The sequence below is a fragment of the Cladophialophora yegresii genome, assembly GCF_000585515.1.
Source record: "Cladophialophora yegresii CBS 114405 chromosome Unknown aczIN-supercont1.2, whole genome shotgun sequence".
NCBI lineage: Eukaryota > Fungi > Ascomycota > Eurotiomycetes > Chaetothyriales > Herpotrichiellaceae > Cladophialophora > Cladophialophora yegresii.
The window spans coordinates 2651241-2676033 of NW_006913046.1; the positions used below are offsets into that span (position 1 = coordinate 2651241).

Genomic DNA, 24793 nt, shown 5'->3' on the forward strand with positions numbered 1-24793 from the left:
CAGCCACTTGGATCCAGCCCTCGGAGGCGATTACGGTAGTCTTTGCGAGCACTATGTGATTGATCCTCTTAGCAGATTGGCTCCCTCGACCCTTTCCGACCCGTTGCCAGACGGTCAACCACGAAGGCAAGCACCCTAAGCATGCATCATCCTACCTCGCTTAGTTCCGGAGACGCACAGGGAAAGCCCAAGCTCGCCGAAAACCATACAGCAGTGCGACTATTGGCCGACGTGGCCAGCACAGTCTCCCCACCTCCCGCACCGTGCAATGCTATGGATCCGGGGAAATGGGGGGTTTTCCCGAGGGGACTTCGTGACCTGATCGAATGAGTATATATGCACAATAGGTCGACGGCAACATCAAGGTTTTCTTTCAAAACAACACCTACCGTCTACGTCTCACTCCCAGAGCACCTTGATTTCGTATCCCATCACGTTCCACAACATGTCTGGTCCAGTGGTTACTAATGGCGTTCCCGAGATCAGGTCGAAGGTTGTGGAAACGCCATTCCTCATTCTCGGGGCCGGACCAGCAGGTGGCTCGCTGGCATGCTTTCTATCACACCCACCCTACTCCATGACGGGCATCATGATCTCTGCAGCACCGACGACGTCCCAAACACCCAGGGCACATATCACTAACCCCGCCGCCTTTGAATGTCTCAGAGACATCGACTTAGAGCAGACATGTTTGGACCAGGCAGTGGAGGGTGACTGCATGATTCACACCCGCTGGTGCCACGACATGACCGGGGAGGAGTATGGCCGCATCTATTCGTGGGGCAATGATCCGAAGCGCCACGGGGAGTATGAAGCAGCAACCCCTTGCCATCATGTCGACCTTCCCCAAACCACATTTGAGCCCATTCTGGTCCAAAGAGCGTCATCCCAAGGGTGGGATGTCAGGTTCCGAACCAGCATCGTCGACTTCAAAAAGGAAGATGATGGCAAGATCCTCAGCCGAGTGCGTGATGATTTGACCCAGACCGAGTATTTCATTCGCTCACAATATCTCTTCGGATGTGATGGTGCAAGAAGTCAAGTCATCCGCGAACTGAAGATCCCTCTGAACAAGAAACCCGGCCAGGGTCTGGCCATCAACGTCTTGGTCAAGGTGGATCTGAGCGAATACGTCGAAGCCAGAAAGGGAAACCTGCATTGGGTATTCCAACCTGAACGGGAATATCCCGACTTTGCTTGGAGTGGTCTGATTAGAATGGTGAAGCCATGGAATGAGTAAGTCAACAGCTGTCGAGTCCGAACGGAATATCTCACTAAGCACCGTCCATAGGTGGATGTTTATCCTCTTCCCCAAGCCTGGCACGGAATGGAAGGAGCCCACTCACGAACAATACGTGCAGAGATGCAAAGAAATCGTCGGCCGAGACGATCTTCCGCTGGAGATCCTGGATATTTCAAAATGGTACATTAACGAGATCGTTGCCGAATACTACTCCGAAGGCAACGTTTTCTGTCTGGGAGACGCCGTGCACAGACACCCACCCTTCAATGGTCTTGGATCGAACACCTGTGTGCAGGATGCCTTCAACCTGGCATGGAAAATCAAGTACGTCCAACGAGGCATGGCTTCGTCCTCGATCCTGGAGACATTCAGCCACGAACGACAACCCGTTGGTCTAGGTGTGATCACCCGCGCAAACCAGGGCATTCGGGACCACGTCCCCGTGTGGAGGGAGATGGGGTTGATGGAAGAAACCGTGGAGAAGAGGATGAAGATCTTCAACAGCCTTAAATCAGCATCGCCCGAAGCTCGAGAGCGGAGGAAACGGGTCAATGCGGCCATCGAGGGCACCGCTCACGAGTTTCACGGCATCGGCGTGGAGATGAACCACAGATACGACTCCGCGGCCGTCTACCTAGATGATGAAATAAAGGCTGGCACGCCGAAACCCGAGTGGCCGGAGGACCCAATCCTGCACCATAAAGTCAGCACCTATCCGGGTCATCGACTACCGCATGCATGGCTGAACAAGACCATGCCGATCAAGAACCATACCTCGACAATTGATCTCGCTGGCCATGGGAGGTTCTCGCTCATCACCGGCATTGGTGGTAAAAAGTGGATCGAGGCAGCGGAAAAGCTAGGCAAGGAGCTTGGGATCGAGATCAGCACACATACCATCGGCTGGGGACAAGAGTGGATTGATGTTTATCGCGATTGGTAAGGCTCTCTGCTGTGCTGTGCATCGAAGGCCCCTACTAACACATTCTTGACAGGGAGCGAAGGCGAGAGGTTGAAGAAGACGGATGTATCCTTGTCAGACCCGATCGATTCGTCGCCTGGAGGTCGATGGATCTGCGGGATGACTGTGAGGCAAAACTAGGGGAGGTCTTGAAGAAGGTTCTCGGCCGATCATAACAAGCGGCTGGCTGTCTCTCCGTTGCATTTAATGACATATTTAGCAGGGTGTGGCTGCTTGCGGTTGGCGTTACAGAGATATAGGAAGGCTTGGGTGCGCATGATTGTATATATGGAGATGTTCCGGCGTCTGCATGGTCTCGTGCAGCGGGATTAGTAGTTATGTAGACAACAATGTCCGAAGCAGCAGAACCTGAATGCTTTCTCCACAGATGGTTGCAAGCATGGACACACGCACGCACGCATTCAGGAAGTCTGCACTAGAGACTACTAGAGAAAGATGCAGGTACCTAGTATGGAGTACTGTGTCGTCGACAGCAATGGCACAGATTAATGCCTCGTGTGCCTCCAGAGGTCCCTCACTTAAGCCTAAGCGACACCATTGGTGACCCAGCCCAGCATACTCCGTACTGTAAGATCACTAAGCTTCAGCCTAGCCAATCAGCATAACAATGCTGATATATATTATGCTCCTCAAATTGAGCCTAACAATCAGCACAGAGATTTCCATCTCACCCGTGCTCCAGCATCAGTGGTTTAGTGGTAAAATCCATCGTTGCCATCGATGGGCCCCGTGTTCGATTCACGGCTGATGCACATGCAGTTCTCTTTTTGCATTTTTTTTTCTTTTCCAGGGAGACAATGCATGCAACGTGCTTCCAGCAGATTGCGCGCGGTTCTTTTTTCAATTTCTTGTGAGGCTGAATTTGTGCGAATTTTAGAGCAGCATTCCGCCCGCACACAATCTTCCCTACACACTGGCTGCTCCGCCGTCGTGACCCTCGCAGGCATACGGGGTAGGCGGTTTTCACGGTTCAGCTTACTGTCGCGGCTCTCCCTGCAATACTCTGTCATAATCACTACGCAGTCTGGTTAGGTCTACCAGGGGACTGAGAGGCGTTTCTCAAACTGCGTGTACGAGTAAGAGGAATGGGCATGCCAAAATCCCGATACGAGTACCACGTCAATCAGTGAGCCGCGGCTGGGGCGTTAGATGCAGGCGTGCACGGTCGTATCCAGGCACCCCAGGAGCCGAACCGCAGTGTCTGCTCCGTATGGAAAGGGGCTTTTCCGAACACAGCCCCGCATTTCAGGCATTGGTCGGAAGACTGTGCACAGGCGAGGTCCAAGTGCAAAGACGAGAGGAAGGTCGAAGTACGGTGATTTTGTGGTTTCATTCCATATACGACACAAGTGCCCTCATACGCCCATTCTGTTGCAAAACACAGTAGCTCAAGACATCCCTTCGCATTCGCGTCACGGTGCTGGAAAAACCCGGAGGGGACAAAAACCAGCACCAAGGGAGTCAGTCCTCTCCTCCGTCCCACCAATGGACGAAGTACGACTCATCAACCGGCTAAGCCAGGGCAGCGTACACGCCCAGATCGATTTCCCCAGGGTTGTCATCTAATAGTCGGCGCCGCGACTGAAGACTTCCTTGTGCGTCTCCCGCAGTAGGAAAGTCTGAGAACATGGTCAGCCCTGCCTGCTACAGGCGCCTAGAGTGTAGCAAGAACCTACGTGCTCAAACTGGGCCGAGTACGATCCTTGAACATCCGCCAGCGGTAGATAAGCCTCCACGATCCCGTGGGAGACGAGAGAATTCATCTGCAGCGAGCGTATCAGTCAGCATGCGACGACTTCCACGATACCAGATTCGCTATTCATGTGGTACGGTACTTACGCCAGCGAGATACCTCTCCAATCCAAGCCTGTCGAGATAGCGCCGGCAGAAGACCAGCGTGCTGAAATTCTCTCTGATCGTTTTGTGCAGGCGTCTGGCTGAGGCCAAGGGGAGAGGTACAGTCAATGGGGCATCGTGATTCAGCCCGTAGCCGTAGATGCCCACCTGATGCGCATGCGCCGTTAGCAATAAATCCGCATCGCATTGGGAGGGTTTAAGCCCACATCATCGTGTACATAGCCGCGGCCCGTCGTGCCGAACGTCTCAATGGCAAAGACCTCGCCCTCCTCCATCTTGGTTTGGTCTCTGTTCTTGACGAACGGGATCGACTTCCCGCCGTGGATGCGGTACTGCTTGATATTGTGGGCGGAGAGGTTGCGCACCGGTTTCACGGGGAAGGTCTTGCCGCGGATGTCGACCTCGTAGCTCTCCATCGCTTCTTGGATCGCAGCGCTGACGTCGCTTATGCGCACGTCAACCCCGGCGGCCTAGTATGCTCGTTAGCCCACATGTGCCGCTGGTTTAGGGATACATGTCGGGAAGTCATCGATCACCTTGACTCCCGTATCAGTGGCGTCCCTCACAGCTGCCAAAAGATTGTCGTACGTGTGGTCAAACGCCATGGTGAAGGCGCTGTCGACAATCCAGCCGTTAATGTGGACGCCAAAGTCGACCGTCAGGACGTCCTGGTGCTGCAGCACGACGTCCTTTTGACCCGGGTTCGGCGTGTAGTGCGCGACCTGATGGTTGAGGCAGAGACCGGTGGGGAAGCCCATGCCGGCCTTGAGACTGTCTCCCGTTTCCAGTCCCGCATGTCCCAGGAGGGCCCTGACGCTATCCTCGATCCCCTCGGCAATGTCCAGGAGTGTCTGTCCGGGCTTGACGCTTTCCTGGACCCATTGTCGAGTCTGGCGATGGACCTCGGCGGCCTTGCGGTAGTTCTGGAGGAAGACGTCGTCGACCGAGCTCTGACGGGCATTGTAGCGTGCTTCGGCCGCTGCCGTTGGGGCTGAGGTGTAATGTTGCACTTCACCCTCGGGATACTCGCCGGAGGGGAAGAGGTTGCTCAGCAAGACTCGCGGTGGTGACGACTGCTTGGTAGGCAGAGGCAGAGGCTTTGGCCCCTTCTTTTTCTTCTTGGGCTTCTTCCGTTTCTTCGGTGCGTCGGCAACTTCAGCAGCTGGTGACGAGGCGTCTAGCGGTCCCAGGCTCGTTTCCTTGCCTTCGCCGTCGCCATCGCCGTCACTCGCGTCATCGCCTCCCCCGCTTCCGAGACAGCCATCCCCATCTCGAGACATGTGCGAACCCCGAGGCTCACCGCCGACGCGATAGGCTCCATCTGAATTAGATGGGCCACCTTATGGAATCAGCGCTAAGTGACTCGAATCTGAAAGCGAAAGTGACTACGTACCGTTGTCTCTACGACCTTCGTTTTGCGGAGTTTTGCTTCCCATCTCGACATTGACAGGTTCGGCGATTCGAAACCACGATGGTCAGATACTACACAGGTCGTGGAGGGGAAGAGGTGTGTTTGGTCAAGCACCAGCCCCCGGCTCGCCAGGCGTCCTGTGATGACTAAGCACCCACCCAGTCGAAGAGTGTCACGGCCTACTTCGACTGACCAATCATAGTCGGTGCACGTGACCGCACAGACTGCGCAGCTGGCCTTATGCCATCTGCGCCTTTGCGCACTCCACAGATAGACCCTCGTCTAGTTATTTCATCATATTCATTGCCCTGCCTTTGGCTCTGTGGTTCGTGATAGAAAGCGTCCAAAGAAATACGGCGGCACAACAAGACGGCATTATACTAGCTACGTCGAGGTTAGGCCGAGTGAGTGTCCTCTATACGGTCATCACCCAAGCCTCACTTTCCTCCACAGCTGGAGACATTCCAACATATCCAGTCCAACTTTCCCCCTGCCAGCACTGCTCGAGTTCAGAGACTCAGCAACCACGGCGACCAGCGAAACAGCCAAGCAGAGCGCCAGCTTGTCCTTCTCGCCCTCGAGCATGTGGTATTGCTGCTTCTTCATTCCTCCCGCAGTCGCCCAGGACATCCATTCATCCAGAATGCGGACAATCCCCGAGGCGTCGCCTTGATCCACATTCTGGCCCTCTTCAGCCCGCCTTTGTCTTTGCAGGTCAACGACAATCAGATACAGGACAGCCTCTGCGAGCTGCTCTACTGTCCACTCCTTCCCAACCTCGCCCTTCTCAATGAGCCAGACCAAACACGCCTCTGCCACCTTCTTGATGCTCATCCTCGGACTGGCAATCGCGTCTTTGATCATCCTCTCTCCTCGTTCATGTCTGGCCGCGTTGCTCGCGACCATCTCGTTGTGAAATTCTTGCAGGTCCTTCGCCTGCCTATTTGCGCGGTGGATCCTCGCCTGTTCGGGCGGCATAGAGGCCTCCAACCGTTCAGCAGCCATGCGCGCTGTGAGCTTTTGATGCTGGATCCGTCCCCGTTCGGCACCCTCGTTCCGGTTATCCCTCTCGCTTGACCATTGAGGTGCATCTTGCTCCGGAAGCAGACCCAGAATAACCATCACACCACAGGGTATGCTGTCTTTGCGCACAAACGTCTTGATGTCAGCAGGGATCTCAAACGCCCAGAGACCGCCTGGCCCCTTCTGAGACAAGAGGGCCGAAGTCACGCAAGTGAACCAAAGTCCGGCCGTAGACTGCTCGTAGTAGCGGAAGGGTTCGCACACGAACCCTGTCTCGACGTCGTTGTGTTCCCAAAGCAGTCTCTGGATGCGGTTGTCTTCGGCGTGAAAGCGAAAGCTGGTGCTGTCCACGCTGTGTTTGTGCGCGGCCTTCAGCTCCTCTATCCGAGCCGGCAAATCTTTCTCGTTCTCTGCACGCTTGTCGTTAGCCTCCAAGGGTGCCGGTTGCCTAAGCCTGCCCCAGCCCGGCGGCAAGCTCGCGGCTCCTCGCATCTCCGCCACCGACGCTGAGGCTGACCCTCCCAGTCCTAATGCTCCATCATTCCTGGGCCAGCGTACAGTTAGGCTCAAAATGCCGTCACTCTCATCCGGCATACTGGTCCTCAACACCCAATCACTCGCCCTCTGCCTCCTCATCTTCTCTTCGCCCTCTTCGTGATCCTGAGTGGAACCCGTCCTCCTCAACAACACCGTCCCACTCGGCGTCCACAGTCCCCCAGTCCTCAACTTCTCCCACCCCATACTGTCCGGCACGGCGCCCCAGTCCAACAGAAAGACCACCAGCGCCTCAAACCCAACCTCCGCCGGAGGCTCCCTCAGCTCATCCTCATATTGGATCCTGTACAACTTACGCCCAACGATCAGCTTTCTCCAATGAAACGCCCGCCACGACCCGCCCCTCAGATAGCCTCTCACGCGGCCCTCCTCGATCATGCTCAGTGTGCTCTCCGCCCGATCTCCCCGCTCGAGCAGGTGATGGTGTTCGTGGCTTCCAGCGTCGATTCCCTCCTCTGTACCCACCCAGTATTCCTCCTCGTGCCGGTCCAGCGGCGCAATCGTGTACCGTGGCAGTTCCACCTCCACCATACTCGTCATGGGCGAGCTGCGCAGCGTGAACCCGTCGTGCGGCCGCGACGTCGAGACAGGTCGGTGACCGTGGTGGACGAGGAGCGAGCGGATGCGCCGCTGCGTCAGGATCGAGAGCATGAAGGTGTAGAGAATGGGCAGCACGCCAAGCACGGCGAGCGGAACGCCAATGTATGTGATGATGTCGCTTGCGTTAGCCATGTCGGTGTTACTGTGGATGTGGAATTCGTAGGGAGTATGCGAGAGACAGGATGGGCTAGCCAACCCCAATGCAGTGGCCGCTGTACGTATGAATAAATGCTTGTAGTGTATATACCGTGTGTTATGTCTGTTGCGCCCCGCATCTGAGAATGAGCGTGCATGTCAAGGTGCTCTCATGGCTTTCGTCGGCTTGCCATGCATGTCCTCTCGTGTAGCAACGAGCGAGCGCTTCACCACTGCACACCCACGGGCAGGAGCATGCGTGCGACACTCCCGAAGCGAGGCTTGAAAATTGGGACTGCATTGTGGACTTCTCAACGCGCGGGATTGTGGTGTGCGTGGCTAGCTGCGCGCGACGGGCGCAGTACTAGTCAGGGGTTCGTTGGTAGGGCTGGCACAAGCTGGAAAAAGGGGTGCAGGCACTCCGTACTCCGTACTCCGTATGTACTACAGTACGGAGTACAGGAGTCGGCTATCTGCTTTCCGGGAACTTAACCACGGGCCTGGCACACGCTGTCGCTTACGTAATCATGAACTTAGTAAGCGAACACCTAGCCAAGGCGAGCGTCAGGGAGGGTCTGTGCAAGGCTGTGCTACACAATTCTGCTCGAGTGGACCACTTTATTACCTAGGTATTGTGCAGAGAACTCATGCTGTCCCTTTGGTGAACACGGAGGAAATGGTCCGCGAGATGTGGCATGATTTTCTGAGGAAGGCGCAAATTCCGGTCCTTGGTGTATCAACAGACATGAGCACGGCACGAGCATTTCACGAATAGGAACAACCACTGCAAGCGCAATGCTTGCAGAGTCAAAGGGTACACTGCTCGGCCGAGTCACGGTTGTTCTTAACTCATATGCTCCTGTCATGGTATACATGTAGCAGATGTCTGCATTGCCGTTCGAGCCCCTAACGCGTTCAATCAATGCTCGAAAGAACCTTCCCACGTTCGGGATGATTCTCTTGCTGGGATTCTCTTGGATTCGGCTTGTCTCTGTTGTTGGTGTTTGTATCCTTTGTGTAATATAATCCCCACTGTCCCAGTACCCACCTCCGTAGGCCTCGCCCTTCGCAGACCGGCCACAAAGACATGATCCTTGCCTACCATTTGCGGCATACAAGAGAACCTTCCCCCGGGCCGCCTTTGTCTCTAGAATGCATCACCTCCGGAGAGACCTCCTATGCTTTCTACACTCCGGCACAGAAAATGGCGAACGCCAGCGGCTGCGGTTCTTCTATTGCCATATGTATATGTATACACTTGTGCAGCTGGACCCCCGGACCGTTAGCCAGCATGTTGCCGCTTCCTTACCTGGCCTTCTTGCGCGTTTTTTCACAATGCTCGCCAAGGTGCTCTGAGCCACGTGAGACACGTCGTCCACGGCTCCTGGGGTCAGGCCATACTGTCGATACCTCCCAAATATGTCTCCGGGCTGAGCTTCGGCCGCTCCGGTTCCTCCCACTTCACTGGCGGAGGCACTTCTCTGGATATACACATCAAACTCACTCTTCGCCTTCACTCCGCAGCGTTCTCGCAGCAACGACGCTCGCAAAGGTGAATCCGAATATGATTTGTCCCAGCAACCAACATGACTGCTTGGGCAGTTGCGCGTTTGTTGCTGTCCTCTCTGCCTCGAGCTCGCCATCTTGATCCTGCTTCTTGTTACCTTTGTCTCATCTGGATTCTTACCTAAGATCATTCTCTTGGGAAAAGCGCCACTCAGAACCTACCTTGACCACTCCTATCCCCTCACTACCATCTTCTCTGCGAGAGAGGCATCTGCATGCAAGCAGAATCGCTGCAAACTTACCAAATCACAATCCCACCTCAGAGCAAACGGGACCTGCACGTTGATCAACCAAGATGCCGTCTCGATCAGTCTCTGCCGTAGTTGTGGGAGCACTAGCCGTCGGGCTTGGCTATTCCCTACTCGAGGCTGCAAGACAGGTAAGCAATAATCCAAGCCTTACCATTCTCAAGTCTAACGGCCGCTCAGATAAGAGCACACGGCGCAAAGAAGCAAGAAAAGCCGCGCTCGGAATCAGACATCCCGGTGGAGCTTGATAGAACAGCAGACGTTCTTAACACATGTAAGACCTCTCTCACGATGCATCTCAGCCCAGCTCTCTAATATCGCACAGCACCAGCCCGGCCAGATACATGCACCAAGTCGCATTATGCTCGCATGAATGACATCAGCAAGGAAGACGAAGTTGACATCTGCGGCACTGTTGTAACAGCAGACAATCTTGAAGATCTCCCTGAAGTGCCGTTGTCCGAGGAGCGAGATGCTCCCAGCGTGCACGACTTGGGCGCACGGGTCCCTTATAGACCATGGTCAACAGCAATGACCTTGTACAGGCCGGCAACCTACCTTTATACATCAGCACACCTCTCCTCCTCGTCTCAGCCACTAATATCAGCATCATCACCCATTTCGGCCACCGCTGCACTCTTCTTCTACAGACTTCCAACTTATCTTGGAGGTGAATTCGCCTACCATCGAGTCTGGAACCGTTTGATTGCCACTTCTGCTTCTGAGGCCGAGCGATTCTGGCAAGGTGTCTTGAAAACCTCTTGCGTCAGGGAATACCGGAAAATCGTTGCACATGATATGGTGGCATCTCTTCACCAAATTGAAATTGAAGATAGTGACTTGGCTCGTGGATCGGGCGGTGTCGCTGGTGCTCTGCACGGTGCAGTTGGGGTCATTGAAGAAGAGGATGATGTCCAGCTCGATGACTCCTCGTCGCAAAGCGAAACTGGCGATACTTCCAGCATAGCCCAAGAGCCTTGCCACCTCTACTGCGAAAATGAAGACACCTTCGCATCAGCCACAGGAGTCTCAACTCCCGCCACAAGCCATGGAGATGCCAATAACTCGCTCACAGTCGAAGAATGTCATGGCGAGCCTCCGAAAGACGGCATTGCTCATGCTTCAGCCTCCAATCTTGCAAGGTCACAAGACTTCCTTGAGTATCAACTTGCTCGACACGCCTACCAAGTGCGCAACCTTGAGGAAGGGTTGCAATATCAACAATCCCTGAGCTCAGGTCTCCGTTCACAGCTAGTCGACTGTGAAGGCAGACTCGACGTTACCGAAGCTAAGCTGCGCGAGGCTGAACGTCAACGCAGTTTGTATGAGGCTGAATCAGATGATGCTTCCCAACTGATATTGAAGTTGCAGCAAGAACTGGCTTCGACCAAACGCCAACTTGAAGAGAAGCCAGCCACTCCTGCTCCACCTCAATACCATCATGTCGTCAATGCTACTGCTGCTGGTTTCGATGTCCCAGCCATCATGGCTTCCTACAATCATGTTTGCAAAGCAGCGAAAGTGGCAAAGGCTGACTCTGAATATATGCGAGGTATGCTGCAGGAGGGGATCAAGGAGCGAGATTCCTTGGACCGACAATTGCACCAGAGAGACGGCCGTGTCGACGAAGTCAACCAATGGCTCCAGGGACAGCTCTCCCAAGCCACTGACCTGAATGGCCACCTTCGTGACAACATCAAAGGTTTAGAAGGCCAGATCAACCATCTCCTCGAGGCGAAGGAGGTCTCTGACCAACTTACCTCCGAGTTAGAAGCTCGCGTCGCAGAGGTTCAAGCCAATAACGAAACCTTGTTGCATGACTTCACCAACAAGCTGATCGCGGATCCTCAAGATATCGTCGACCCAACCATGTGCACGTACAACGAGGCCAGAGACCTCCGCAACCAGGTTGAGACGGCGCAGGCAATATCGGCTCAATTCGTCGAAGTCAACCAGGATTTGACTAAGGAGCTCGACGATGAGAAAAAGAAGTCAAGCTCCCTCCAGACTGAGAGGGACCTTCTCAACAACAAATGTGCCAGACTCGCCGCGAACTATGAAGTTTTGGAGGACAAGGTCGAGCATTGGATGGAGATCTTGCCCAAGGTCCTACGACGTCAGCCTGAAGTGCTTGAAGATGAATACGCCACGTGGAAAGAGGAGTACTATCGTCAATCTCGGGCGCACGTCGCCAAGACGAAGAGAAAGCTCAAGACTGCAGCACTCGACGTCTCCCAGATTGAGTCCACACTGGCCAAAGTGAAGGGACAGCACAAAGTGGAAGTGGCCCATCTCAAGGAATCTCTCTCCGAGCTGCACAGCAAGAATATTGAACTGGAAGCGGAGAACTTCAACACCGGTCGAGATGTTCACGACGCCCAGGAACGTGTGAGCTTGCTGGAAAGCCAACTTGCACAGAGCAACCAGGCCGCCCAGCGGTGGAGAGAACAGTGCGAAAATCAGGCCTGGGGGGACACAGCTGCGATCGTCCGAGCCGCACATCGAGACGAGGTCGATAGGCTGAAGGATCAAAATTATGCCGTCCAGCACATGAACACCGAGCTGAGACTCGGAAAAGAGGCTGCTGCGCAGGACGTCGACCTGTTCAAGTGGAATTTCGCCGAGACGATCACCAAAATGGGCGAGTTCGAAGCCGAGTGGGCGTTCGCACGAGCCAAGACGGACGCCTTGGAAGAACGATTCGCCGAGGTGTTGATGAGAGATCCACTGCGCATCCAGAAGCGGGATGCGTTTGACGAGCTAAGCCACGAGCAGAAGCAGCTGCTTGTCCGGACCGAGGACGCTTGGATTGTCATTGCCACAGGCATCAACCTAGGACGCGGTTACGATCCTGAGCCAGAGTCGCCGGCGATGGGTGTTTGGGAGACATTTATGGCCGAGATTAAGGCATGGCAAGAGAAGCACGACAAGCAGGCTTCAGAAGACGCATCATCGAATGCGCAAGGTGGGAAGCAGGTGTGAAGCAGGTGTGAAGCGTGATGGGCGCAGGGGCGGTTGTTGGGATGGCAAATTGAGCCGGAATGTCAGCATCGAGCTCCGAAGGGACTTCGACGAGATGCTCCCAATCAGCCAGCGAAGTATAAGCCGCGGGCCTCGAAGAAGCTGGCAGTGGACGGCTAGACGCTGAGATCGATGTGAAGATTCAGGTTAGCTCTGTTTGTCTTTAGCACAAGTAAATGGCTTCGTTCTTGGACGGCGTGGTTTGATGTTGTAGAGAGTCGGTGGAGGTCGCTTGCGAAGCCGGCATATACAGTAGACCGTAAGAACCGCCGCTCCATGAGCTGAAGCCCTATAGTTCCGAAGGGGAAGCAGATGAAAACATGGACGATTTGACGAAGTCTCATTAAGCAAGAAGTAAGGTTGAGCTGAGGTCGAAGTCCAATGATGGAGAAGCTCGACACGTGACTAGAATACCTGCGATCAAACATCGTAGCTTCTTTGTGCCCAATCGGTGTTCTTCGATTGGAGGCTCGAATTGCAGTCCGTTCGTCACTCGCCGCAGAGATTTGCATGCCAGAGAAATTTTTCCGGGGCTGACGATTGGCTGAATCGTGGAGGCGGCCTGCGCCCAAGCTCTGCGTGAGGGGCGCTCCAATCGACGAGCCTCACCAATCTTTCGCTCACCATCTCCACAGAACTACGTCTTCGCTCCAGAAGAAAAAGAATTTCGTGCAGAGGAACTGTGCAAAATTCACTTGCCTTGATAAGGCTTTCGATACTTCTGTTTACCTTGCCTGCAGAGGAGTCGCCATCGCGTTCATGTGCTTCCTCCCAAGCATCTTCACCTCTCAAGTAAGTCGTCCTCGCCCGGTCCCGCCAACCCACTGATAAGCACCTCATCCTATTGTGTCACCGCAACAACCAACGTCACCGGTACTTCTGCTAACATGGGGGTTCAATAGGATTACATTAGTGGTACTTACTGGCTCTTCCTCTCCCAGTTTTCGTGATTCTAACCCCGGGACCAGATCATTTGTGGAAAGCCCAGGCCAACTAGCGGTGAGGAGGAACAAGAGCAACAGTCATAATTGTGCAATATGTTTTTCAGGACTTTGAAGCAGAGCAGCTTCGTACCAAAGGCGGTCAATGCCTTTGGAGGCACCTCCGCTCTACGAGCTCGATCTCTGGCTACAGTGTCGAACAATACTCCTCGACAGCAGGAACTGCCCCTCCACAAGAAGGTCAAGAGCACCCCTGTTACACACGAACGGGCCACCTTCACCATCCGAAATGGTCCTATATTCCACGGAACTTCCTTCGGTGCTCGAAGCAACGTCTCAGGAGAGGCTGTCTTCACTACCTCCCTCGTCGGCTACCCTGAGTCACTCACCGATCCCTCATACCGCGGCCAGATCTTGGTTTTCACCCAGCCTCTTATCGGCAACTACGGTGTTCCCTCTGACGTGCGAGACGAGCATGGCCTGTTGAAATACTTCGAGAGCCCGAACATCCAGGCCATAGGAGTGGTGGTAGCTGATGTTGCAGAGAAATACTCCCACTGGACTGCAGTGGAGAGCTTGAGCGAGTGGTGTGCAAGAGAAGGTGTCCCAGCCGTCACAGGTGTCGATACCAGGGCGATAGTCACCTACCTACGAGAGCAAGGCTCCAGTCTCGCTAGAATCACCATTGGTGAGGAGTACGATCAAGACCAGGATGAGGACTTTGTCGATCCTGAGCAGATCAATCTGGTCCGTAAGGTCAGCACAAAGGCACCGTTCCATGTCAGCGCTCCCTCACCGACTGCCCATGTTGCCGTTATCGACTGCGGCGTCAAGGAGAACATCCTCCGTAGCCTTGTCAGCCGGGGTGCTAGTGCCACCTGCTTCCCATTCGACTACCCTATTCACAAGGTTGCACACCATTTCGATGGTGTCTTCATTTCCAACGGCCCTGGTGATCCGACCCACTGTCAAGATACTGTCTACAACCTTCGAAAGCTGATGGAGACTTCGCAGATTCCCATCATGGGAATTTGCCTCGGTCATCAACTTCTCGCTCTTGCCGCTGGAGCCAGGACCGTCAAGTTGAAGTATGGTAACAGAGCACACAACATTCCGGCTTTGGACCTCACAACCGGGAAATGCCACATCACCAGTCAAAATCACGGTTACGCGGTTGATGCCACAACGCTACCGAAAGGCTGGAAGCCCTACTTCCTCAACCTGAACGACAACTCCAACGAAGGTCAGTAGTCTCATTATAATCTGCGTTGCCGGTGCTAACGTTTGTTATAGGACTTATTCATGAGTCTCGTCCCATCTTCTCGACACAGTTTCATCCGGAAGCCAAAGGTGGTCCTCTTGACTCGTCTTATCTGTTTGACATGTACCTGGAAAACGTTCAAAAGTACAGGGAGAGTCAGGCGGCATCCCAGCCGTATAGGGATAGCAAGCCAAGCCCGCTACTGGTGGATCTCTTATCGAAGGAGAGAGTCGGCGTCGATCTGACCCAGGGCATCCGCAACATGATGGCATCGAACACGCAGGAACCTGAGCGGGTGTACGCAGCTGGCGCTGCATGATTAGCAGCTTGAAGATTACGGAGTAGGCGCAAGACAGGGATATAGTTTTTCTTTTTGTGCAGAGCAGATCTAATTTTGCGCGGTCCTTCTTGGTTAAGTGACGAAAGGAATTTATAAGTATTGCTCGCTCCAGAAAGCTTCGCTACTGCTACATCAGATCCCTTGATTGTGACTGCGTCATTTGACGGCGTGAACGTAATAGCCATGTCCCGAACCAAATTCCGAGGTGAGCCTCTTCGACGTCGGTGCCCAATCCGCCCAGCGACCTTTCTTGTGGCCCCGTCTGAGACAAAACCATCCTTGCATCTAAAACACACGGTCGACTGCGGAATCGAAATGATTTGAAGCCTAGGATGAAGTTGGGACCGAGAACAGAACTCTGAGAGGCCCCGGCAATCCAGGGACCGTGCCACAGCATTTTTCAAGTATCTACTCGAAAACTTCAGTAAATCAAGCCTGCGACCACTAAAGTATTCTCAGCGTTAAAGAGTACGGCGGTTGAGGCGACCTTAGAGCTCCCAAGGCCACCGAGCCGGAACCTCTATCCTGCAAATGAGTGCGGGGTCTACTTTGTGCTTCTGTGGCTCAGAAATGCAGTACCTAATAGGTACATAAGAGGCTTGCACTCGACTCGAAATTGCTCAATATGGCTTTACACAGTACTCGCGGATGCGGACACCATGGCTGAACAATGTCCGTCACATGCCTTTGTTGCCTGGTCCAACTCGAAAGACAGCCTGACCCGAGGCTTGGAATCGGCCTCTGCGGTGCAGCTGAGAAGAGCTTGACCTAGTGCATTTACAGCCAGTACTATATTTGCAGTAGTGCATCATCCTATTCGAGAGTGGCGGTCCGTGAGCTGGACTTACCGAAGCCGTAGCCGCACGCCGCACCTGCATAAATGCTCCATACGCCGAAACTTACAGTGAGTGCTGTCCAATAACACGCACCTATGTCCTTCGGAGCCGCCAGACAAACAGCCTTGCTGAGGTAACAATCTTCGGACTGGACGATGGTGGCGACAACGAGAGAGGGATGAACCTCGGGGAGCCTCGAGCCCATCACAGACCCTTCGCCTTCTGTCGTGTAATCTACCATAATGCTCTAAATTGTCAACATTCGGAACGAGGCACGGATACAGAGTGCGGAGACTGAGCTTCGGGAATGTCGTTAGTCGCCAATCTCCGTTGAGGAAGCGGGTTTGTGTTTGTGCGAATGTCTCGTCCCAACCTGCCGTGGTGGTCTTGAGTACTGGATTGTCTACTCTTCCGTGGTTCGCCCATGTCAGCGTACTCGTGCTTGGTCTCAACTCCAGGGCAGAGCATCAGCACCGGCAGGGGCGCCAGCATGAGCAGGAGCGACCAGATCGTACATCACTATCAGTGCATGAATGGATCTGTGCGTCGCAAATACCGCATTGCTAGGTACAGGTCTGGATAGTTCGCTGTAGATTTGCCTGGCGAGGTCCCTTACCGACGAACAGGTAGGTATGTAGGATACGCAGTGAGGAAGGTAGCGGGGTAGGCGAGCGAGGCCGCAAAGGAAGTGGAGATGAGAAAAGCACTTATGTCTAGGACTGGCCGACATCCGCGACCACCAGGTGAATTGGAGACCAGACCGTCAACAGGAATACGAGGCGCTCGTATATCTACTCCGTACGAGTGCCGTATATGTATTCAATAGTTGTCGGTTGACAAGTGATTCAGGGGGCCGGTCAATTTGAGGACCCCGAGTTCATGCGTATACTCGCACCATGGATTACAAGTTCCAAGAGATCAGCGGAATCACCCAACTCTATCTCCATCACGAGCAGTCCTTGCACGATCTCGCTAAGGGACAGACACCTGCCATCCAGACCCTGAGGCCGAAACTGGGGTACTCAGGGCACTCTCACGAAATTACTATGGGAAACATTTTCATGGTGTGGTCTTGACTTAGGGGTTGATTGCGGACTCTCATGTCAAACAGTCAAACGCGAACGCGGATCGGCGACCATTGATCAGCGTCGTCAACCACGCGAGATCTGGGATCAGTACCCTGTCGCCACGCTGTCCAGGGATGCAAATCAAACTGACTGGAGAATCTTTCGCGGCATGTCTCCCAGGGCCATTTCCATCACTCGGGCGACGATGACAGAAGCACTATAAATTCTGCTCCTCTTCATTGTTGTTGCTAGCTGATTAGATAGTGGCTCGGAAAGCCGTCGATACATAGCCAAGTATTGAACTCCCCTGCCGACTGGGAACCTGTGTGTACGACATTTGACTTTACACCCGGTCGCGCCATATGCCTAGAGCGTTCCACAACAAGAAATCTAATTACTGACTAATGAGCCAAGGACCACGGCGTTCAGGGCCTCTACGGAGAGACAGTCTCGAACCTTGTATCTGACAGAAACCCAGTCTGCTTAGGGTTTCTAATGATGACTGGAGACTCTGCTTGAGCTGATGCCGATCCGGGATCGGCGCGGGCGACACGGGCGGGTCGGTTCATCAGACGCTGTGATCGGCAAGAATCACGCAAGACTCCCTTGACTTCCTCGTGCGTTTGAAGTTCATAGGGAGTCCATCTCAGTCGAACCGTAGGAAAGCTTTATATCGGTCGACGGTTTCGCATCTACGTGACAAGAGGAGTACATCAAATTGGTCGGTTGACTGCGGGCTTCCCAATCGAGAAGCCCGCTGTCCCCGCAAGGATTGCTCGCCGGTCGAATGTCCGAAGCGACCGCGTGTCGAGGTCGCCGACTCGTGTCGTTCACGTCGAAGCTGGGGGAACCACGCTGATGGGGCTACGGGGTGGAAAGAGACGCCGGTTAGCTTTCCGAGCTGTGCGACAATTGGTTGGAATTCCAAGCAGCGCGCATGACGATGGCAAGCGATGAGTCCTTGAAACAGCTGTAGTGGCGGACGGTGGCGGGCTGTAGCGAAGCCGCACCCGATGGTCGTGAAGCCACCCTCGCTTCAACCCTTAAGGGGGCAACTAGCTCCTGAATTGGAGCTTGTTCGATCCTTTTAGGTGGCCGATGCTCCGTAGGTTAGGCGATCTTGGGGCGTCCCCACGCTTGAGGTCGTGTCCAAGGTTTCTTAGTTTTTGACTATAACGCATAGCTAGGATACGGCGATCCTCGGTAATCGTATGCACGGGGAGCCGGCATAAAGAGGACTTTGCTGAATAGAACACCATTAGCACGACCGCCTTGTCGCGCGGGATTCAGCGCATCTGGTGGTGGTGACGCCTCGCTTGTAGCAGAGCAACTTCACGGCCTGCCTTCGATCCTCGCAAAGAATGTATGAGAGTACTACGTATTCATAGAATCGTATGCGCAGCCTCTGTACCAGTAGATACCCCCGTCTATTCGCTTATCTGAGTGGGGCGTCAGCGATGCATGCGATCCATCGAGAAAAGGGTTTGTGACAGGTCATACAAACAGGCTGTCAAAATTCGCCTAGAGGTAGTCGCCTTCGGAAACACCAAAGTACAGCCGACACCCTTCCTTGGCCCTGCAAGCCATCTTGCGCATTAGTGATGTACAATCTGACAACTTCGGTAGAGTGGATCCTTCATCGCCGTCAATGCCTGCGTGCCGAGCAAGGTGCGATTGATCACTGGACGAGCAGCAGCGGCTGAGCCGGCTCCACGCCATGCTGTCGCTGGAAATATTGTGGCAACAACAGCAAGAAAACAGCTCCGCAGATGCGGTTCCTGGCTGAGAGTCAAGTCAGACGCAGCTTCCACCATCCCTTGCGTCCGTCGCGTCGGTGAGGACGTCCTGCTGTGACTAACAGATTCTGACGAGTTCCATCTACCAGTTCTACCTTTTCTCTCAGCTCCCAGCTCACCGGCTTGGCTTTGACGCACTGGCGACTGGAACGAGTTGCGACAACTCTTTGCGAACTCCCCTTCCGATCTTTCTGCTACATGTCTTCCGATCTTTTGACTACATCTCCTTGGCGCTACCGCAAAGTTTACTTCTCGATCCCCGCCTCCCACAGCCCACATTGCGGGTATGGCATTTCCTTGACTCCGCAATTGGTGGACTCAGGCCCTGCTCAGCGCACCACCAACCTGTCAAGACATGCACCATGCCAGTTGTCAAGTTCCACCCGATGCCTCGTATGCAGCCCTTGCTAGGCTTCGCCTTTACGAGTAACCCCCCTTATGTCGAAGACATTGTTCGATAGAGTCGTCCGCCGAAAGGGAAAAGTCCATGGCAGGATGCAGGTATGACAGCGTGCAGACGCGACGTCTGAGATGGCATAAGTCAGGAATGTTTCCCTCCAAACCCTGGCCAGAGCGCACTGACTCTTCTGCAACTGCGCAGTGATCTTCGATTCAGTTCGTCCGCAACTGTGTTTCTTCGTTGGCTTTCCGCCGTACCACGTTCTTTGAAGATCAGGGTCTTGCCTGTACCCGCAACAGCTTCATGCTCTCGTCCCATGCTACAAGGTTGATCAGCTTGCCATCTCGCACCCCGATGCGGAACACAAATTCGGGGACACAATGACGACGCACAGCTCTGGGACTATGCCCACGTCCGTGGCTGATCTCGACAAGCACCTTCCAGGATTGCCAAACCTCACCTTCGACATGGGGGAAGAGGATAGCGGGCTCCCCCCGACTGGTGTCGTCTCACATGGCGACCCTGCAAGGATTATGTCGGGCCCACGAACGCGCATTCCGCAATTTCGCCAGTCAAGGAGGTGGGCAAGAAGGCACGGGTGGGCAGAACCCCCGACACCTCCGCCGCATCCCCTTCGTGCCAAAGACTCGTTCTTGGACGACAATCCAACGGCAGATGATGTTAAAGGCAAGCAACTCTCCAAGCGCGAGAAGTCCTTCGAGCAGCAGCGCGCGGTCCTGAGGAAGACTCACCTTCAGCGCCCTATCCCCGTCGAGGAGACAAAGCGGCCGACCCGTGGCAGAAGTATCACTGAGAGCACTATAGACACTGTGCACAACGGCGCGGTCTGGAATCGCACCGCCGAGTGTTGGCGGTTCGTGAAACCCACTGTGAGCCAACTTCCTCGCCCAGGAAGACAAGTGTGGCCGCGCAAACGCTCCATGAGCAGGAAGACGACACCGGCAAAACGACGGGAAGCAGGGCGCGGACCGGCAGCCATCATTTCATTGCCGGTTGGAATCCGTACCCAGAATGCGAACTCCGGCAGGCAACGTGATGACGCTGTGAGCAAGCGAGTCACGTCGACCCCAGCACGTCGAAGGTCCCTATCCGTTCTCAAGGGGCGGAGTCACCGCCAGAACGAAGGTGCGCGAGGGAACCTTACGATCTCGCTCATTCCTTCGCTTCATGATCCCTTGAAGGACAGAACATTTTCAGATGAATGTAGGGAGATGCTGAGAAGTCTGGGCTCCAACAGCGACTGGTTGCTGGCATCGAGAAGGAGCCTTCTTTGCGAGGGTTGGGATTTGATGACACCTGGAAGGGTAGGGAAACGCTTGTCACTACAGTCTCAGCACCGCCGATCACGTTTGCAGCAAGATACCAACAACGGCAGTGAAAGCGTTATTGCTGGACCGGCTCGTGCCTCTGTCATTTTGCACCACACGGGACCTATTGCGAAGCCGTCGAGTGCAACCCTCGACGACCTAGCGGGCATGCAACCCACACATCAAACCACGACATCCTGGTCAGTCTCGCAAAGCCCGAATCGGAATGTCCGTGCCGCGGCAGACGGCCAGAACCGACCAGATCAGCAGCAGGAAAATGTTGCGCCTTCTCTGGGCTTACGTCCTGCGAGGTCGATAATGAGCATTGACACCCTTGCAGGTATTGAGGCCCAAGTACACGGTGCTTTGCAACCTGAGGTTGACTCAACTCCACCAAAGAAGTCAATGGAAAGCTCTGTCAGCAATGCAGTCTACAAATACAGGGGTCCGCCACCAGATATACCCTTACCTGCACTACCACCGGAAGCCCTAGACAAGCAGAGTACTGGGACGAGGAGTTCCGGAGATGAGGAAAGCTTAATGCTTCGCCGAGAGAGCTCTGCAACTTCTGTCGAGTATACGCGTCGGACACTCAGTGGGCCCCGTGCTGAAAAGGTCAGGGCGCGAAGAATGCGCGACCTTGCCGATTCACGCAGTCAGTCGGAGAAGTCCAGCATCCACACTGAGCAGGAGACAGCCTCAAAGCAAATGCCTGCCAACGCCGTTCTGGATGAGCTTGACCGATTCCCCGCTGTTCCGGACTCTTGCTCCGCCAGTATTGCGAGTATATCTGTGCGGTCGGCACTCAATCATCAGCAGAGCACACGAAAAAGACCTATCCATCAGGTTCGTCGTATGTCGACATCCAGCTCAGCTGGCCGTCCTCCGAAGCCATCTGGTCAGATTCTCAGCCAGAGCAACATTTTCGTGGTCGTCGACTCCAACCCAGTCACAGCACTTTTTCGGGCTGGTGCAATGAGTCCCGCTCCAAGCATTGGGGGCCACGGCCGTAGCCCCGAGCGGAACACGCTGGAGTGTATGCATAAACCCTCCAAGCTGAAGGATCTCCTCGTCCACAAGATGGGCTCACTGGAAAGCATTAGGTCGGAAACGACTTTACGCGATTCTAAAGGGCAGCAGTCTCTCACTCCTGGACAGCGGCCAGGATCACGTCCAAGTGGGAACAACAAGCGACCGGCCACAAGTGACAGCAGGCTCCAACACAGTTCCAGTGACGAGCAAGCCCAGACAAACAAAGACCCAACCTCGTCGCACAAAGTACCCAAGAAGTCCAAGAAAAGGCGGAGATGGAACAGCGACGACATCAATCTGATCATGCTGCTCAACCAAGACCTCGAGGCGTTTTATACCAAAATTCGAGACCAAGAGGAAATCGTCCGAAAGCAAGAGGAGAAGATCAAGTGGCAAGCGCACCAGATTCAGATGATGTCTCGAGTGTTTGCGCCAATGGACCATGCTCGAGGTGAAAGGGCTACATCGCTCCTTGCAGATTCGCCCCAGCTGCCGCCAATGTCAGGAGAGACTCAAGCACTCGGCGCCATCGACAGAAACTCCTGGTCCGGATCGAGAGACTGGCGACAGCCGGATACCGTCATTCGATCCCCGTTGAGTATCATCGGAGAGCAAACACTCAACATCCACGGCCAAAGGAAGCCACTGGGACAGCCTGATCCGAGCGGAACCACGGCCATGGCAGAGGTGTTGCTTGCACTAAACGATGAGAGTGCCCAAGGTGTTCCAAAGGCTGCCGTGATGCATGAGCCTACTGCCAAGAGCCACGGCATCACAGCGACAACGCGGTATTACAGGTCATGAGCTTCCTGCGTGGAATGGTGCGAGTCACGAAGTTGCGCCTGAGGAGGATGATACTATGAAGCTGAATGTGAACAAGAAGACATTTTGTCGCTAGCGATGATCATGACACAGGATACTAACGTTAAGCCGATCAGGATAACAGCACAATGTTCGATAGCTACGCCAGTTAGTACGAGTATATTAATGATAAATTTGAAATGATCGCGATGATAAAGGACATGCAACGCAACGTCGCTTTTATGGGTTTCTGAGCCTGATCGCCCTGAGTTGCCCGTAAGTTCCAACCGTGGCTGAGCGGTTGATCGCTCACATTGATCACGGTCTTTCCGAGTCAAAAGTATGTGGCTCGATTCGGAAGACGCAATGAATTCGGAGGGGCATGAGACGCATGTCTATATACTTGGTGATAAGAGCCACGTAGACAAGACGGGTGCGTGGCGTGGCGTTACTCAAGGTGTGATTAAGGCCAAGTGGCCGTCGTTACAGACCCTCGGCTAACCTTCCCAGTCCCAGGCACGAGAATCTTCCAGCGAGGCTACCAATCATGTCACGCCAAGCGGCGCAAGGCTGGGCCCGTGGCGACCATGACTCGCAGTTCTTCAAATACCTCAGATGTTAATCAGAGAACCTAGGCAATAACTTCTCCTAGCGATCTACCGGCTCATCTAATCCAACTCTTAGGACAATCACATCCCCTCGAAATGACGGAACCCCTGCAGCAAGAGAAGAGGAACCAAAAATCACCGATCACGACGCTGCCCTTCCCACCAGTAACCCCTCAACATATCCTCAACACGTCCTTCCACTCATGGTACCCGCGTTTCCGATCCTTGACACCCAAAGCAAGACTGGTGCCCCTCTCGCAGCCGTTTCTGGACTATCTGCGGGCTGACGGCATCATCCTGCCCCCCGAACACAAGTCCCCCGCAAGCGATGCCGAAGACTCTGGCTACGACGACGAGGCCTCTGACGATGCTGCAAGTGCCGACACAGAGGAGGAGGTCGACCCCTCTGAAAGCTGGCCCGAAGTGCACGACGCCATCGCCACCACGATCCGCGAACTAGGCGGCAAGGTGGTACCCAAGCTGAACTGGTCGGCGCCCAAGGACGCCACCTGGATCGCCACCACAAATGACATGGAGTGTCGGACGCCCAACGACGTCTACTTGCTTCTCAAGTCCAGCGACTTTATCACGCACGACCTGGAGCACGCCTTTGATGGGTGCAGCGTGGCTGGGGCGGTGGCGGACTGCCCCCTCCGCGATTCAGCTACCAGCGGCGACTCCGTCCCCGTCCCCATCCCCAGCGTGCCTTACCACTTGGTCCTGCGCAAGGCGTTCAACCTCAACCCGAGCCTAGAATTCCGGTGCTTTGTGCGCCAAGGCCGCGTGATTGCCATCTCCCAGCGCGAGATGAACCATTTTGACTTTCTCTTCGAGTTGCGTGATCGGTTCGGCGCGTTGATTCGCGACTTTGTCGAGGACAGGTTGGTTCGCGGGTTTCCGGACGATAATTTCGTGGCAGACGTGTATATCCCACCGCCGCATGAGAAGGTGTGGTTGATCGACGTGAACCCGTGGGCGCCGAGGACCGATCCACTCCTGTTTTCGTGGTTGGAGTTGTTGATGCTGGAAGTGCCAGAGGCGCAGCCACAGACAGCGACGCAGCCAGAAGCAGGTGGCGCAGATGGTCGCGAGGAGCTCGTCAGACTGACGATCCAGTCTCAGGCGACGTGTCGAGCTTTTGCGGAACAGCAGCAGGAGCAGGAGACAGAGGGCGATCTAGACGACGAATCGAGCACCGGATCGGAAGCAGATGACGATGTCGAAACAATCTTCGTCCCCGAGTTCCGCCTCGTCAACCGCGACGACCCGGAGGCATACCAGTTCTCGGCGACAAAGTACTCGGCGCATAAACTGCCCAAGGACGTCGTAGACGCGAGCCTCGCCCCAGGAGGCATGAAGGACATGATGGACGAGTGGAAGAGGGTCATGGAGAGACAGCAGCAGGCGAGTGATACAGATACGGACACGGACACGGATGATGATCGATGAGCGATGAGCGGAGCGGACTTGACGACTATTTGTGATGTCCTTGCCGTCACTGCTACAACAAGATACACGTATTGCGGAAGCCACGGAGGAATATGTGAGCTAAGCATGATCGACTGCGTGGGCTTATCTTCCGCATATCCATGCATGTATACATGCGTGCAGTCCCCGAGGTATTCCAATGTTCGACTGTCCGGCCATTCCAACATCTCGCCATCTGATTTCTGACCATCTGACCATCCACCAGCAGAAGGGGAAGAGCACATAGGAGAGGACAGCGGAGAGGCGAACAACAG

The 24793-nt window shown here is 54.6% G+C and overlaps 7 protein-coding genes across 7 annotated transcripts; 5 read left to right on the forward strand and 2 right to left on the reverse strand.

Moving 5' to 3' along the window:
* Positions 1-445: 445 nt before the first annotated feature.
* On the forward strand, positions 446-2380 carry A1O7_02888 (uncharacterized protein; the record flags this gene model as incomplete). The annotated part of the gene is made up of 3 exons (XM_007756916.1): positions 446-1236; positions 1292-2182; positions 2239-2380. 3 exons carry the CDS (start codon positions 446-448, stop codon positions 2378-2380), a joined length of 1824 nt encoding a protein of 607 aa, XP_007755106.1.
* Positions 2381-3787: 1407 nt separating this feature from the next.
* Positions 3788-5362, reverse strand: A1O7_02890 (methionyl aminopeptidase; the record flags this gene model as incomplete). Its single annotated transcript, XM_007756917.1, has 5 exons — positions 3788-3844; positions 3902-3988; positions 4065-4229; positions 4289-4552; positions 4619-5362. The coding sequence occupies 5 exons, from the start codon at positions 5360-5362 to the stop codon at positions 3788-3790; spliced, it is 1317 nt and encodes a 438-aa protein (XP_007755107.1).
* A 557-nt stretch (positions 5363-5919) lies between these two features.
* A1O7_02891 (uncharacterized protein) lies at positions 5920-7803 on the reverse strand (the record flags this gene model as incomplete). The annotated part of the gene is made up of 1 exon (XM_007756918.1): positions 5920-7803. One exon carries the CDS (start codon positions 7801-7803, stop codon positions 5920-5922), a length of 1884 nt encoding a protein of 627 aa, XP_007755108.1.
* Positions 7804-10151: 2348 nt separating this feature from the next.
* Positions 10152-12602, forward strand: A1O7_02892 (uncharacterized protein; the record flags this gene model as incomplete). The annotated part of the gene is made up of 1 exon (XM_007756919.1): positions 10152-12602. The coding sequence occupies one exon, from the start codon at positions 10152-10154 to the stop codon at positions 12600-12602; it is 2451 nt and encodes an 816-aa protein (XP_007755109.1).
* Positions 12603-13678: 1076 nt separating this feature from the next.
* On the forward strand, positions 13679-15162 carry A1O7_02893 (carbamoyl-phosphate synthase arginine-specific small chain; the record flags this gene model as incomplete). Its single annotated transcript, XM_007756920.1, has 2 exons — positions 13679-14825; positions 14876-15162. 2 exons carry the CDS (start codon positions 13679-13681, stop codon positions 15160-15162), a joined length of 1434 nt encoding a protein of 477 aa, XP_007755110.1.
* Positions 15163-19662: 4500 nt separating this feature from the next.
* A1O7_02894 (uncharacterized protein) lies at positions 19663-22446 on the forward strand (the record flags this gene model as incomplete). The annotated part of the gene is made up of 1 exon (XM_007756921.1): positions 19663-22446. One exon carries the CDS (start codon positions 19663-19665, stop codon positions 22444-22446), a length of 2784 nt encoding a protein of 927 aa, XP_007755111.1.
* A 701-nt stretch (positions 22447-23147) lies between these two features.
* A1O7_02895 (uncharacterized protein) lies at positions 23148-24500 on the forward strand (the record flags this gene model as incomplete). Its single annotated transcript, XM_007756922.1, has 1 exon — positions 23148-24500. One exon carries the CDS (start codon positions 23148-23150, stop codon positions 24498-24500), a length of 1353 nt encoding a protein of 450 aa, XP_007755112.1.
* Positions 24501-24793: the final 293 nt, after the last annotated feature.